The sequence below is a fragment of the Etheostoma cragini genome, chromosome 23, assembly GCF_013103735.1.
Source record: "Etheostoma cragini isolate CJK2018 chromosome 23, CSU_Ecrag_1.0, whole genome shotgun sequence".
Classification (NCBI taxonomy): Eukaryota; Metazoa; Chordata; class Actinopteri; order Perciformes; family Percidae; genus Etheostoma; species Etheostoma cragini.
This window is the reverse complement of record NC_048429.1, coordinates 3,239,315-3,255,864: the sequence shown is the minus strand read 5'-3', so window position 1 is coordinate 3,255,864 and position 16,550 is coordinate 3,239,315. Positions and strand designations below refer to the sequence as shown.

Below are 16,550 nucleotides of genomic sequence, written 5' to 3'. Positions count from 1 at the left end.
GCTTGCTTTCGTTAAATACCAGAGTAATAATGTTTACCATACTGCGTTAGTTAGCTAGAGACGTCAGTTTCTTTATTGTTTTGCTACGAGGTCATTTGGCGCCATCTCCTGGAAGCTTTCGATACTTTTGGCCTCTGCCCTCCAACACAGAAGAAGAAATATCACGGTAACCAGGCAACCAAAGTGAAGCCATAGAGGTTAACTGTCATCACTTGCTAACGAAACGGAAAGACTCTCCTGAAAGTCATGTAAGTCAACTGCAACCATTATTTTAATACAAAACACTATATAAAAGGTAATGTGTGCAAATGTGAGTATATGAGACTGTGTGATCTTGTCAACTGACGTTATACAGAAGCCGAGGTTAGCTACTTAGCGTTGTAGCAACCTCGGCTTCTTATAATCGGGCTAACATTACGACAATTTAGCCCGATTACGCGCGAAACTTGATTCAAGAATGTTGTATTTTAAAGTCTTATTGCTTATACTTAAATAAACTAATACCATATACGTTTCTTTTAAAACTTCTAGTAATTGCTAGTGTCCATTATTTAGTTCGGCATACACTGTAGTGCATCATGTCGCACTATTTTTGTAAAAGGTCCCGTTTTATGACTGGCAAGGTGACACAGTATTCCTCCGCCAGTTCCATCAGACAGTGCTGCTTGGTGGGTCATTTACATGCCAAAATGTTGAAACTCGTATGCATTGTTGTACCAAGTGTTTTTGCCGATTTTTACGAAAATCTAGAATGGAACCAAATATTTACTTTGCCAGGTTACATCGGAAACCCCTGCTATAGCGCACAGTAGAAACGTGTTTGTTTTGTGTTAAGACAATAAAGCAGTTCAGAGTTCAGCTTCGTTTGAACCTCAATATTCTGTTATTTATTTCCTACTCCAGCTTGGTTTAAGTAGAAGTAACTGATGACCTAATTGAAAGGCATTTCTTTCCCTGATTTGTTAGTCATCAGATACCAATCATCAGATACCAGTCTGATGACCATGAATTTAAGAAAACTGTTCATATTTATGATATATTTCAGCATCACCACCATGTCCTGTTATGACAACAACTCTAAGCCAAAGTCCATGAGCAGAGCCAAAGGATGGACAGCAGAGGTGGAAAATCTATTCAGATTCCAGGAGGCCGGCTACAGAGACGAAATGGAGTACATACAAGTCAAACAAGGGGTCTTGGTAAATATTCTCATCTGAATGTGTAACTGTGCCATTGAATCACAAATAGAATCCCTTTTAATGGTGGATCAAAGTAGCCTGGAAATCCAGACCCAAATCCAAAAGGATTAAGGGTCTGGCGTCAAGTAATGAACGTTGCCAATCTTGAGGGGCACCAACTGTGCATTTGAAAATCTCACAGCATGCAAATGGATAACACTACAACCAATCACAACAACACACTGGGTGACGTATCCAGAGCCCCATACGCTTAGCTGCCAGCGGAGCTAACTAGTAGATTAAACTGTCGTCATCTGTTTAACTCGGCTCTGGCCCGTCTTTATCAGATACACCGATGGGATTGGTGCAGCTCAGCTACAAGGGTATAGTTAATGAGCATCATTACTTGATGCCAGAGTAATTCAGTGAGCACATTCAACATGTGCTCTCACGAGAACTGAGAACAAATGCTATATACAGTTTTGTTCAAAATAATAGCAATAATGGATAAAAGAATAGCCAAAATGGCAAAGGCTCAATCAATGATCAGCTCCAGGAAAATCAAAGAAGACTTAAAGTTACTTGTGAGTACTGTTCCGATTAGAAGAAGGCTATGTGAAGCAAGTCTATCAGCTTGAAAGCCCCGCAATGCCCCATTGTTGAAAAAAAAGACAAGTACTGAATAGGTTATGTTTCTCACACTGTGGTGTTGGGCCTATTTATGGCATACCAGGGATCATGGATCAGTTTCAATACATCAAAGTACTTAAGGAAGTTGTGTTGCCTTATGCTGAAGAGGAAATGCCTTTGAAATGGGTCTTTCAACAAGACAATGACCCACAACACGCCTGTTATAGAACAAAGTCTTGGTTCCAGATTCACCAGATTGATGTTATGGAGTGGCCAGCCCAATCCCCAGACCTCAATCCCATAGGACACTTGTGGGGTGACATTAAAAATGCTGTTTCTGAAAAACCCAGTGATGCAGAGGAATTTTGGAATGCAGTTTAACCGTCCTAGGCTGGAATACCTTTTCACATGCAACACAGATGTGAAGCAGTTCTCAGAAATAATGGTTATGCCACTAAATATTAGTGCAGTGATTCAAAGTAAAGGAAACCCTTGAGACATTTATCAGTTCATACAGTAAATGTTTGAGTTTGTAAAGAAAAATGCAAATACTGCTATTTTTTTGAACAGCATAATATTCCTTTTTCTTCACTCTCTGTAAAGGTGGAACACAAACGTGATCAATTTTGGTCATGTTTTGATTTGGAATTGAATGTGCAGTGTTCCCATTGCATCAATATTATGGAATTAAAAGCTTTTCTGAGGATTTTGTCAGTCAGTCAGATATAAATGTTTAAGGTGTATTCTTGTTGTAAAGCACTTTGATGGAAAAGGCTCTATAAATAAATGTATTATTTTTAAATATTATAAATATCATCCATGTCTCTTTTTCTGTGTTTGTCTCAGATTGACAAATGGCCAGAGACCGGCTTTGTGAAGAAGCTCCAACGTCGAGACAACACATTCTTTTACTACAGCAGGAAAAGGGAATGTGAAGAACGTGATCTCTACAAAGTCAGAGTTTATGCATATTAAGGTGTTCTCGACTCCATCCATTTGTCGTCATGATAATATAACGGTAGCCTGGCGACAAAAACTATAGGCACAGATACTTCCCCTTTGAAGAAGAAGATGGCCTCTCTGTTTTTAATAAATGGATTTTAAAACTGCACATGAGAGTTGCTTTGTAAACAGCTGGTGTTTGGTTGTGTTTAACTTTTGTTTTTAGAGAGTGAACATAATTATTCCTCTGCATGGTTTCCCTAAAGGAATAGTTCACCTTAAAGTCATCTAAGTATATTTGCCTGTTCTGACAGAAGTATGTGGCACCAACAACAGCAAAGTTGACATATAATGTAGCCCCTGTAAATGAGATTATATCCATTCTGTAGTTGCAGTTGTGAATAAGTCATGAATACCGGAGGTTAAAGTGTGTGTAGTGTTCTAGTAGCTCTGCAACATTTTTAATGAGATCAATTTCAGTAATACATTAGTTTCAATAACATCATTTTAACTTTCTATATTAAGCTACATGGTTTAGTGAGGAGAGATTTTATGCCCATTCACTGTAACATGAACTGTTTAAAAATGTGACTGAAGTTTTCTTTTGCTGTGATTAGGATTAAACCCTATCACACTCTCATCATGTGATGGTAACATGAGGGGTGAGATTATATGTATTAGTTCTCAGATCTCAGTAGTTCTCTCCCACCAGATCAAGGACATTCAGCTCCTTGGAGAATGAAAGATTTACGTTTTATTAACTTGTAATTAGAAAAAAAAGAAAGATCCCGTCTTGCTGCACAGAGAAATACACAAACTGATGTGACTGCACCTTATTGCACCAGACAGCAAAGCATGTGAGTAATGCAACATTTTAATTTTTTTCCCGATGGTAATATTTCTCTCGGGTTAAATACAATCTAGTATTACAATAAAACGGGTGGTCTTTAATGAGGAATAAAAAATAGCCTCCTCTGTTAAATGGCTTGATTTTTGATGAAGTTTGGCGAGCTTCGTGTGCGTCATGGTGTGCGTCAGTGAACCTACTATCATACAAGCAATGTCGGCTCAACAGTAATTGAACTCGCCTTTAATAGCTTGAACTGAAGCTACCGGGTTTATTCCCTTTAATGTCTCGACCCTATTGCACGGCTTTTCTGAAGTTATGTTTCCACTGGAGTCAACACGGAGGTTGTAAGGCAAGTGGGCTAGCAAAGTCGAATAGTGGAAACATTCGCTTATCAGTTTTTTCACTAGCTCTTAAATGTATTGATTATTCTCTACAGTTCCGGATGGTTAGCTTAGCTTCGTTAGCAGCCTGCTTTAGAGTTGGCCTTGTACACGGTAATAAAGCTCAAGTTAGCTAACAGTGGTGATGGTAGCGTTTACAGTCATCATTTATACCTGGTTTGAAGTATTAATAACACAATATAATGGGTGTTTACTTGTTCTACACGTACGGAAACATATGGTTAGGTTGCGTTTACCCTCTGGCTATAACTTCAATGGGCTAACAAGCTGTTTGGGTTAAAGTTGAAGGTATTTGCTTAGCTTTTGCTAGCAAGGTAAGCTATAAGTAATCAAAATTGCGTTAGTAATTGGTAGCTCTCACAGAAATGGTGTGTGGTTGTCTCAGTCTTTTGTTGACATTCGGGGGTTTTGCTGCATTTAAGATTTTTTTTTTAAGGGGGAGACACTAGAGGAACTAAAACCAATCTTTCAATTTGGAGATTTTGGGCAATTGCTTCTATAACATATAGTGCAAAACAAGAAATCCAGTACACACATTTAGATGTTTATTTTGCTACACTTTGTCTATTTGAGCCTGTAGATTTATTATAAATTCACCAAAAGTTGGGCTTAATAATGATAATACATACCTAATGTACATTACAATTTTAGAAAGCCTTTCTTAATGTAAGCGATTAATTGGGGACGTTTCACGATATCTGCTGGTTGAAATGTTTAACCCTACCTGTAGCCACTTCAATAGCACTTACACACGCCAAGCTTTGCAGTTTAATTCCTATCTATATTCTGAATGTTTTTACTGAGGGGTTTGTATATGTCCTCTATACTCTGATTTATGCAATATTGTATTGATTACTGATGATAGTATTTTTCTGATTAGTGTGATTTAAAAAAAAAAAAAAAAAAAGGCATTTCAGCAAAAGAACGAAACATACTGTGGAAGTAATCACTTAGTTAACATATTTTCCATATCTGTAGTGTATAGTGTCTCTTCTTGATTTCCCAAGAATAACATGTTTCACTTCCTTATAGAGCAAGGGATCTCTGAAGCATACAGTTGATACTCTCATTAGTTTTTCCTCATATTTATTACATTGTTCAGTACCAACTGTCATTCCCTGAATTCTGTATGTTGTCAATTTATTTAAAAAGTGGTTGAAATACAAATTATATCAGGCTGTCTGCAGGTCCTTTAAAATGTTTTTGAAATCTCTCAAAATATTCGAAAAGGTTATTATATAATCTTAAATTGTTCTTTAGTTAGTCTTATTATTATAATTTAGTCTTTAGTTGGCTTTATAACAAAACTTTCATCTGGTTTTATTGATTTTATTAGTTTTCCGGAATTAGTTAATAGAGCTGAAACAATTAGTTGATAAATTAATTAGAACGCATTTGTTTTAAATCACTGCTCTTACATTTTGAATACTTGGTTAATGTATTATATGATAGCACATTGAATATATTTAAGTTTTGGGCTGTTGTTGCAACACAAAAAGACATTTCTCAGAATTTGTAATAGACATTTGTCACTCCTTTTTGACATTTCATAGACGAAATGGTGAATTTGTTGATTTTTTAATAACATAAGACCGACTATAAAGCTTATCTGCTTAAGTTAATATACCTTTTGTAAATGTTACACTTACTTGTTGGTAAATGACATATACATTATGAAGGTTTTTTGGAGGTGTTATTACTTTCTGGTTTGTACGGAAAGAAATATGTTTCTTCTAAACTCCGTTAAGTCGTATGGTTTCTTTCTAAGCAGCCTAGTGAATCACAAGGCTCTGGAGGAATGTAGCTTTAGGCAGGTTTTATGCTACTTTTAAATGAAGCTCTTGTTTTCCACTGTGTTTTTCTGCTGAGAAAGCTCTGCGAGGGTTTTGTTTCCTTTCCTGCTGCCTTCTGACCCAGAAAGAAAGCAGCTGCTGTTGTTTAACCCTCCCTGAAGACGTGGTGTGAAACTAATGTTAGAGAAGTATATTGTAACCTTTCTAGAAGTGTTGAAGATATCCTTATTTGTATTTAAAGTTATGGAGCCTACATCAGGCAATAAAGAACAGTTCTCTTTTTAAATATGTTATCTGTCGTATAATATAAGGTCTCTATCCTATCAGGGAAAATACAAAGTTTATTCAAATTGAGGAACTATCTCTCCACAACGTCCTCTTTTCATTTGTTGTGGAGCAGTAGGGATAAAACGGAGATAAATAACATTTGTAATTTCAGCAACTAACGATTATTTTGTATCGGTTGTTATCAACTATTCAAAAATGACTTTAATGATCAATCAATAATCCAAATAATAAAAGAAAAGCACTCTTTCTGTTTGTGTTTGGAAATTACAAGTTCCATTTTTAGATAGTCTGTTTGACAGACAAATAGACTTTTACATTGTAGCAGAATCAGAATGAAGTTAAAGTTTCTTGTGATTTCAGCTTCCTCTTTTAAACCGCTATCATCATCTCTACATTGGGTTTTTAAAAGATATAACACACTTCTGGTTATCACACCTGAAAATAGAGGAAGTGAAACCAAATGGGCGGCAATAAAAAAATCTGTTTTCTTTTTGTGTTTTAATCTGCAGCGTTTGACCTCCACAGAAAGAAAACCACCATCTGCTTCTGTTAGAGAAACTGTTCACTCATCAAAACACAATTACTTGGTGTCCTAATATATTATAATTGACTGCTAGGCTATTGCTAGAGTGCACTCAAAAATAATGACATCTAGGGCAGCAACTAACAATTATTAGTTAAACTATTGGTGATTTTTACATTAAATTCTTTTGTCAGATGTCCTAAATCAGATAAGGCCATCTCATTTTCTCAAGATGCAAGTTGACGTCTCCAAATGTCTTGGTTTGTCCGGGTAACAGTCAAAAACACAAGATATTCAATAAATGATGATACAAAACAGAAAAAAAAAGCAGAAACTCTTTTGAGAAGCAGTAATCGGCAAATGTTTTTGCTTTAAATGACCTTAATGAGTAATCCATTAGCAAAACTGTTGAGGATAACATTTCTGTTATTCAACTAAACAAGGAATTGACTGATTGTTTTAGCTTAAATAGAAATAAGCATTTTAAAATAATAATTACTGGGGAATTTAAATAATTTTATAAATAAGTTCAAGTCAAAATAATTAACAAAAATAAAATAAAACCAATCTAAACTTAAAGCTTTATTGTGTAGTTTCTGTCGCCCCCATGAAGAATTCTAAGTAATGACAACAACACTGTCGGTGCAGCCACACAATGCAAGCCTTCCGTGATTGCGCACAACACCCCTGGAGGGGGGGGGGGGGTGTGGCCTTGAGAAACTGTCACTTTGCTCGTTTGAAAGACATGTCTCTCTCTCATGGGTGGGCCAAATTCTCTGGGTGGGCAAAGCAGAGAAAGGGGAGGTAACCTTACCCCTTATGACATCATAAGGGGCAAGTGTCCAGATCGGCCCACCTGAGCTCTCATTTTCTCAAAGGCAGAGCAGGATAACCAGGGCTCGGACCTTTTATAAATATCAAAAGTTACGCACTAAAGCTTTAGACAAAAATAACATCTTTTGGGGATTTAGGAGATTTTACGTGAATAGATGTGGAAGATACATTTTCGAACATAGATTTTATGTAAAACTCAAAAACCTATCTTCCTTGTAGCCGTGTGGGGGTCGGACTCTTTTTTTTGCTCTAGACTGACTAAAATTGAGTTATAAGGTTAGTGCTGGATTCTTTTCCTGGTTTTATCATCAAGGCAGGATGTTACAGGAAACCTGTAACATCTGATGTTTTGTGAGGGAGTTTCTGTTGTCTGATTGTGGAATTCACCCTTTGTAATCATTTCCTGTTGTGATTTTTGTATTTCCCAGGTAAGGAAACTAACCTACCTGACCATCAGAGACGTCCACCATAATGTCCCCTTCAGTATGTTGACGCTGACGTCTTCCCTAACTTTGTGCAGAGGGAGGCAGCTGGAAGCTAGCTAGCTAGCAAGCATGCAGCACTGGCCCGGTGTCTCCAGGAGGCGGCGCTGCTGAGAGGCGAGTGGTCGGTGTGGAGTGTTGGTGCCTACCGAGCCGGCCATGGATGACTTCAACACCAGGACGTATGGCACCAGCGGCATGGACAACAGACCTCTGTTTGGGGAGACCTCAGCACGGGTTCGTAAACGTTTAACACTGGTTTAATTCAGTACACATTTCACTATCAAACAAAATACACCATTATACATATCCTAGCATGCATGCCTTATTTTTACATAATGTATAAGGCCCTATTTATCCGGGGGTTATAAATAGGATCACTGGCCTGTTTTTCTTCTTCTTTTTTAACCATTCCCACAAAAAAACAACACTTTCTGACTTCCCTGGCCTGTCTGTTTCTCTCAGCATCAGTTTTTGAATAATAATGTAGTTCTAAGGAATAAGATACATCAGGCTTTAGATACACAGACAACAAAAGTGTCTTGTGGAGTAGAAAGATTGCAGACATTAAATGTTTTAATTTGTATAAACTGTCTTTCTTGCAGGATCGAATCATCAACCTGGCAGTGGGGGGATTCACGTCTCTGGTTGTTTTAGTGAGTACAAATCTTCTGCAATCTCACTGGTGTACTGTATGTAGTGATGTAGTAATCATGATGTTAATGCAGTGCAATATTCAAATGGAAATTATTGAAATCCTCTATGAATCTAGATATGGCACCAAAGGAAAATTTGTGTTTTTTCAGTTAGTTTAATAGCTGGTTTGATATGCATTGAGAGATGATCTTATAGAAAGTTCCCCATGCCTATCTCTATGTTTGGTGAAGGGCGTGTGATGATGTGGAGGGGGGGCCAAAGGCCAAGGGAACTTTATCAGGATGCAAAGTATCCTTATCCATGAAATAACTGGCCTTTAAAAATAAAAGTCTGCCTGCTTCTATGGGAATTTAACATAGTTGTGTGTATACTGGGTGTGCCCCCTGTATTTTAAGGAAGAACATTTATATATTTACAACACATTATTCATTCACAAAGAAAATTGGTGTCCTTAAAACGTTGGATTTTCCTAAATTTTTTGAATTAAGGCATTTATTTAAAGATTTTTTTTTATTATTCCTCTTTTTAGTCAACTTAAGCATTGGTGTTTAAACTTATGCAAGCCACTGTATCCCTCCATCACTGTCTGCTTTCTTAAAAGAAGCCCATTACAGACGTGCACCATGTTATACAAATGTGGTTGCAGTTTGACATGTCTGAGGATCCACCTGAATCACGTTTACATGACAGCAATCGGACCTAAGTTGGACCAAGTTGCATTTTTGTAAAAGTTCCAGACATGGCATAACGGATACATGAAGCCAGCGATGTCATTATGTCAGAGATCCACGCGACTGTCCAGATCTCGGTGTCTGAGATAGATTTAGCAGCTTAGAAAACCCAAGATTTAGATTATTCAAAACCAATTTTTTAGGAAGTAAATTTCTTCATGTTTAAGTGTCTTTTAACGTTCGTCCTGTTTTGTCTTCCAGGTGACTGTTATCAGTTCTTTCGTGTTCCCCTCATTGCCTCCACGACCGCTCAATGTCTTCTTTGCCGTGTGCATACTGTTGGCATGTGGATCCGCTTTAGTGCTGGTAAATACACTGTTATTTTCATCTTTTAAGGCTCATTATTTTCAATAGTAATCCTAGCAATTATAATAACTTAGAAAGTAGGAGAAAAAGCACAAGCTTATATCATCAGTTCCATATTATCAGACCTTTTTCAGATATTAGTTAAATTGCCGGGTTTTTACATCCTTTTTGTATTTTTTGCTGTCTATTAAAAGGTTTAGTGTATTAGAGAACGCCTCACTTTAAAGCTACACAGTAGGTCTATATTTTCTGTTGCTGTAAGAAAACGATTTGGGAATAAAGGACTTAGATTTAAAATATTTAAAGAAAATAAAATCAATGTATATATTGAATTCTGAAAATGTCTTTAGAGAACTTTCTGTGGTTTCACAGTTTTTAAGAACTTGCTTTGAGGGTGTCAGTGTTAGCCTGGTCCTAGAGCCACAAGCTCATGGCCACCAGACTAAACTCAGCAAAGATGGTTGTTGCTCGGGCTTTAACTTCTGGATATTTGGCAGCTTTGCCACAACGGACCTTATGGCTTCGCCCGCATCTTTCTCCTCTGATTGGACTGGTAAAGATATGACCCAAGAACCCAAGAATATACAGCAAACCCAGACGGTGTATTGGAGGAAAATGAGAATTGAACGGAATTAAGTAGGAGGGCAGAGTCAGGCTAAGTCAGTCTTGCAACTAGGGCTAAAACAGTTAGTCAATTAATCAATCATTAGCCAGTTGAAGTTGATTTAAAAAGTCATTCACAAATCAGGAAACTCTTCAGAATCTTAAAATCTGAAGATTTGCTGCATGTAACTGTTTTCATATTGTTTTACGGTTTTAAATGTTTACTTTTATTTATGTACACTTTTTTATCTAGCACAATAATCCTCCACAACCGTGAAATGCTCATTTATTTATACTTTTAATTTTTTTTATGCTAGGGGAAAAAAAAGACATCCGTGCCGTGTAATGTTTTATTTATTATTGGCCACACAAACTCTTATTCCAGTGCAAATCACATTGGATTTATTAATCTTACATTTATGTTTGAAACTATGTTGTCGGCTGTTAATGTTTGCTTAAGTTGTTTTTGTGTTTTTCCTGTGTCTTGTATTGCACTGATCATTAATTTAGTTGTATTTGATACAATAACAATAAAGGCTTTTTGGATTTTTTTTTTTCTTCTATTTCTAAATTTTAAATTTAAATATTTGGGATTTTTGGCTGTGGATTAGATAAAACCAGCAATCTGAAGACATTTCTTTTCACTGTTAAGGCTAAATTATATTATATTTAAATTAAATTATATTTATCAAGCCGTTGCTAGAAAGCTAAGAAAGACTCCACACAACTCTCTTCTGAAGAGTCATTCATGTTTTTGTTTTTTTAAGTCCTCCTTGGCTACTAGCAAGTTTGTGGAGGAGGGGTGGGGTGGTGTGCAATCACGGAGGGGGTGTATCATGCGGACGCACCGACAGGTTGTTATTACTTAACATTTCTTATGGGGAGACAGAAACTATGCCCTATAGCTTTAAAAAATAATAGTCTGAATGACTAAAACAATAATTCTGAGCGTTCCTCGCCACTGAATGTTTTTTTTGTAACACTATAATGAACAGGGGACAAGAAACGTCTTGGGGGTTAGCGAGTTTAAGTCAAACTACATACATTTTCGTTTTTTAATCAATGAAATTTGTGCAATTACAAGGACCTTTTTATTCATGTTTCTCCCTGTCAGATATTCTGGTACCGGCAGGGCGATCTGGAGCCTAAATTCAGGAATCTGATCTACTACATGCTGGTGTCCATCTTGCTGCTGTGTCTATGTGCCAACCTCTACTTCCACGATGTCAGGTAAAGATGATGATGATGAGGAGGAGGAGAAGGAGGCGGAGGAAGGGAAGACATGGCCTTGATACATGACATGGAAGGACTACATGGAGAGACTCAACACACACTAACTTGAATAAATTTCCTGCCTGACCGGCAGCAAACTAATGATTTCTTGGACCAAAACCAGTGAAGCGTAGTGGTTCCAGTGGGATAAAACTGTCAAGACTCGTTGGTGCTGAAAGCTAATGCACTGCACAAACACACACAATGTCACAGTGTAGAAATCAGGATGCACGGCTAGAGGCCATTAATCTGCCTGGAGACACACTGCTGGATAATGAAACAGGTGTGTTTACACTTGTATCCTTTTCACAATAACAAGCATTGGGTTTGGTGTGAAGATGCAAATGTTAAAGGAAAAATCCTCCCTTTTATCCTTTTACCGTCTGTCCCATCTCGTTATATTTTACATGTTTTTCTTTGCCCTCAAGTTGCTGATTAACTTAATTTACATCTTTAGACGGGGGTACCATTGTAGCTTTGTCATTTACATGAACCTCTTAATCATGCCACTAAATTGAGACACAAACTGCGTCTCATGACAAGCAACACTTCCTTCAAAGTTTTTAGTTTATGGTGCATTCAGGGTCAGAAATGATATAATCACATAAACTGGACCGATGCAGACTTACCACTGCAGGGTGTGAATAATGAAAGCTAGACAAGTGCTAGGTGCTGACGCCAATTTCGTACTACACACGATTACTAAAGAGTATGTGTTACTAAGTGTCATAGTATTTTGTTTTTAGTTGATATTCAGTGTAATTTACAGGTTTGTACTAGCAGGGATTTGACCCAATACACACGCCAATTGATGTCAAACTTCTCAATAAAAAAAAGCGAATTGTTTTCCCCAAGGTTGAATACTTTAATACCTTTAATAAACCTATATTCTCAAGCCATCATCATCTGCAATTTAAATTATGTTGACAGTATGGCTGAGAACTAAGTTCTGTATTGGAAACAATATTTAATTAACACCACCAATGTGCAGCAACCCCCTGGGTGATGCACAGCAGTCTTACGACGCCAGCCACTCCCCAGACATCGCTTGGTAGAGAGGGAGGGGAACATATTTTTAGTGGTGGGGAAAACCAGATTTCCCAGAGAAAACCCAAGACTAAGTTTAAAGCTCTACAGGGGATAATTTGGCACAATCGTGAGAGTGGTCATAAGACGCATCACTTCCGGTGCCACAATTTTGTGCCAATGAGGTAAGACAAACCATTATATGGGAACAATAGGGAAATGAGTAAATTAGAAAAAATACTGTACTTTTTGTGAATTATTAAAATTAAACTGTAAACATGTCAAGAAATAGTGAAACATTTTCAGGTGGCATCTTCAAATGTCCTGTTTGTCAGACAATCAGTCCATAACTCAAAGATGTTCTCACATTTGAGAAGCTGCAACCAGAGAATAATTTGTAGTTTTTGCTTTTAAACAATTCATTATCAAAAATTAATGTTTGACTAATCAACAACTAATTATGAAAATAAGTTTTAAATACATTTCTATATCAGGCGTCCATGTGGAGCTTCTTGGTTAAACAATACATCTGACATTTCTTTGAGTTTATAAGACACCTGAACGCACCATTAGATTTTGCCCTGGGTGTGGGAAGTCACTACGATGCTGTAGTGACTGATTTGGGGAGAAGGTGCCCTGTAGCCTTCAGTTCTCCATAGGCGGGCCTGGGCAATATATTGATAAGATACAGGTATCAATATGAGACTAGAAATAGTCTTAAATTTGGGGTATTCTCTAATCGATAAGACAGGTGTTCTCTTTTCTTGGTTTTAAGACTTACTTGCAGTTTCATTATTTGCCTTTACCCACTTAGTCATTGTATCCACATGTATTGGTGATTATTTATCAAAACTAAATATTTTGAGAAAGCACCAATAGACAACACTGCAATATCGCCACAGTATTGCCATTGATGTATTTGGTCAAAAATATTGTGATTTTAGATTTTTTTCCATATCGCCCAGCTCTCATTCTACACTTTTGAATTCCTCTCACTTTTTGAATCAGTGAAGAACTTCATAACTGACAATTGTTTTTTATTTTCTGCTATCAAACTGGTTTTATTTTACAGTTTGCACTTACACAAAAACAACTGCTACATTTGCCAATACTTGTTCAGATTTTACTGGGGTGGATTTTTCCTTTAACCTGGATGGAGATTGTTTGCATGTAAACACACTGAATGAAGCAGTATTCATTACTGTAGACTGTAGCACAAACTAGCTAACACAGCAATAGCACAAGCAGCTTCAGGCTTCTGTGGCAAATATATGCAAAAGTGTGTATGTTTTTTTGTTTTCTTTCTGTCACTGCTTTATATTTTTTTAGCTTATTATGGTATCATGGTTTAATTCATTTTCCACATCAAGTCTTTGCTAAGAGGATTTTTAGAAACTGACTTACACTGACTGCCAATTCCTGCACTCAGCATTGGTTGAGGAACACTTTCCCCTAACCCACACAGGCACACAGCTGTTGCACCAATGAAAATGAACCGGGCTTTACACTGAAGCTGCACTTTACACCAGATCTTTTCACGCATCGTTACAAGTTTTTATATCACATTGATGTGTCTGACGTCTAAATTTTTGCACTAATAATTCTGCCATTCACAAATCTAAGCGGGGCTCTTCCAGAACCATCTTTACAATTGATTTCTCTTTCTTTTTACATCAAGAATGATGAATAAACGTTGGAAACGTTTGGTATCTTATGGCTGTTTTGCTCAAAGCGTTCACATTGTTAAGAACCGGTTTGGTTTGGATGTTTGCCAGTTAGAAAAACACTCGTTTACAGATGTAGCTGCTTTAGTGACCCTCATTATGCAAGTCAAACAGAAATGAAAACGTAAAGCTGGGCTCTGTCTCCAAATGCACGTTTGCACTTACGTTGAGTGGGTCTCTTGGACTATTTTGTGGAGTGGAATTAAGTAATTTCAAAGTCAGCAAAATCTGGCTGCAGCATTATCATGAATTAATCAGATTGTTTTCCTAATTAGGTGTTTGTACGTTAGCAAAGTGCTCAACAGTTTTTTCAAATTCTGATGTGTTTTTTTCCTATAGTTCCAAAAGGCCAAAACCCAAAGACATTCAATTTATTGTCAAAGAAAAGCAGCAAAAACAGAGGAGCTGGAACAGAGATTTCTTGTTATTCATGCTTTAAAATAAATGGCTTATATTGATTTATCAATCAGTCAATTCACTTATCGGCCGACTGTTTCAGCTCAGTGATGAGACATTCGGACCTTTGGAGATGGACACCACCAAATATCAAATTCTGGTGTCAGGTTTGGGCTCTGACACGCCAAGCTGTTTAAAGAAAACTTGTCAAAGTTAGATCTTAATGGATGCTGTTATTCTGTATTTGTCTTATTGTCAACAGTTCCATGAAAAGATTAACAACCAACAAAGGGTCCGTCCGTCTTTCAAAACTGTAGACATATAGAATATCACCCGAGTCTTTGGTATTTTCTTGTGGCATTTGTTTCCTGGTTTGCCAACTGTAGCTTTGGTAACGTCGACCGGCAGTAAACATGTGACTGACCACACAGTGGCAACCAGCTTAGTGCTGACACCAACCCCAGGAAGTCAACCTCGCCAAGACTTTAGGATTGTCAAAGCCATGCTTTACTTTTTTTAAATGTCTTTAATGAAATAAACAATTATGTAATCTGGCTGCCTCTTTGCTTTTTTTTTAACTGGGTGATCACGTTTACAGTGGAAAGGCAAAGTAAAGACTAGAGTTTGATTCAGACTTTTTGGGACGATGTGGAAATTTAAATGATTGTGCAACTAATGACATCAATTCAAGTCTATTTATGAACATTTCCTGGGTAAGGAAACTAGGGATGCACCAATCCGACTTTTTCAGTCCCTATACGATACCGGGGCTTTGTGTATCTATCGATACCGATCCAATACCGTTGTAGAATTAATAATAAACTGTATGCCTTCCACCTTCTACCTTCCACTATGTGGAAGAGACTACAGGCACTAAACTTTCCTGACTAATCATTACTTTCCTTACTAAGACAAAATAACAGATGTATTCCATTTAATTTGCATGTTGCTTTTCGATGCGCTTGATTACATTGGTAGTATTGTACTTTGCAGTACTACCACTGCCCTTCAGAACATTTACTTTGCAGACATTGCAAACAGCCGACGAACTAGTCGGCATGGCAAGTGTGAAATATCTCCACAAAGCAGACGCTTTGGCTCGCTCCATGTTGCTTAACGGTTAACTCCTCCAGCATGCAACACACGTGCTGCTGACTAATGACGTAAGATATGCTGCAACGGAGAAAAAAAACTAAAAACTGGGTCAGCTTGTGGATCTGTTAACTTTTCCGATCAAGCTATTTTCCCAATATCGGGGCCGATATCTGATCGGTTCATAATTATGGCTTGGTCACTGTCAACTAACCATCTCAGACTTATTTAATAATGAGGATAAAGTAGCAAAACTATGTCTCTTATGACATAGTATCTCATAACTATGTGAAAAGTAATACAATCATCGTGTACTGTATCTCATGGGAATTTTTATGAGATCTAATAGGGAAACTAACATTTTAAGGTTAAATGCAGAAAATGTTAACCCTGAAAAACATCCGCCTCTTAAGTTTTGCTGTCAACCTTCTAAAACAAGTCCTGATTAACTTCATGTTCCATTTAATGTGAGAACAATTCCTGTTGTCAGTTTAGCTGGAGGTGTTAAAGCAGCCGTTCAAGGAAATGACCCCAAAACATACTCATGTGTCACCACTGTTCAAAATAATACATGGTTATAAAAAGGTCAAATGATCAGCGTATTTCGTGATGCAGATCTAATCACAGACATGTCTGCACTGCCACCTTTGTCACAGTGGCGTTATGAGCTAAATGCTAATCTCAGCATGCTCCCAGTGACAACATTAACCATCTTCATTTAAGATATTTGCATACTCACATTTGATAATTACCATAAAATAAAATGTATTTGGGTAATCTCTAGCTCACCTGGTAGAACGTGTGCAGGTGATGTAGGCCGAG

The 16,550-nt window shown here is 37.3% G+C and overlaps 2 protein-coding genes across 5 annotated transcripts; both read left to right on the top strand.

Moving 5' to 3' along the window:
- Positions 1 to 20: 20 nt before the first annotated feature.
- meig1 (meiosis/spermiogenesis associated 1) lies at positions 21 to 2,919 on the top strand. The gene is made up of 3 exons (XM_034863700.1): positions 21 to 248; positions 1,046 to 1,199; positions 2,655 to 2,919. The coding sequence occupies exons 2-3, from the start codon at positions 1,056 to 1,058 to the stop codon at positions 2,781 to 2,783; spliced, it is 273 nt and encodes a 90-aa protein (XP_034719591.1). The 5' UTR covers positions 21 to 248; positions 1,046 to 1,055; the 3' UTR covers positions 2,784 to 2,919.
- A 549-nt stretch (positions 2,920 to 3,468) lies between these two features.
- tmem243b (transmembrane protein 243, mitochondrial b) lies at positions 3,469 to 12,602 on the top strand. 4 transcript variants are annotated; one of them, XM_034863697.1, is made up of 5 exons: positions 3,469 to 3,607; positions 7,868 to 8,158; positions 8,527 to 8,577; positions 9,511 to 9,615; positions 11,333 to 12,602. In XM_034863697.1, the coding sequence occupies exons 2-5, from the start codon at positions 8,081 to 8,083 to the stop codon at positions 11,450 to 11,452; spliced, it is 354 nt and encodes a 117-aa protein (XP_034719588.1). In that variant the 5' UTR covers positions 3,469 to 3,607; positions 7,868 to 8,080; the 3' UTR covers positions 11,453 to 12,602. The 4 variants fall into 4 exon arrangements, with proteins under 4 accessions (XP_034719588.1, XP_034719587.1, XP_034719590.1 ...); XM_034863696.1 differs by lacking the exon at positions 3,469 to 3,607 and adding an exon at positions 3,783 to 3,949; XM_034863699.1 differs by lacking the exon at positions 3,469 to 3,607 and adding an exon at positions 3,796 to 3,949 and having other exon boundaries at positions 7,960 to 8,158.
- Positions 12,603 to 16,550: the final 3,948 nt, after the last annotated feature.

Coding starts and splice junctions, on each gene's coding strand:
- meig1 (XM_034863700.1), top strand. CDS start 1,056: ATGTCCTGTTATGACAACAACTCTAAGCCAAAGTCCATGAGCAGAGCC. Junction 1,200..2,654: donor AAGTCAAACAAGGGGTCTTG/GTAAATATTCTC, acceptor TGTTTGTCTCAG/ATTGACAAATGGCCAGAGAC.
- tmem243b (XM_034863697.1), top strand. CDS start 8,081: ATGGATGACTTCAACACCAGGACGTATGGCACCAGCGGCATGGACAAC. Junction 8,159..8,526: donor TTGGGGAGACCTCAGCACGG/GTTCGTAAACGT, acceptor TCTTTCTTGCAG/GATCGAATCATCAACCTGGC. Junction 9,616..11,332: donor GTGGATCCGCTTTAGTGCTG/GTAAATACACTG, acceptor TCTCCCTGTCAG/ATATTCTGGTACCGGCAGGG.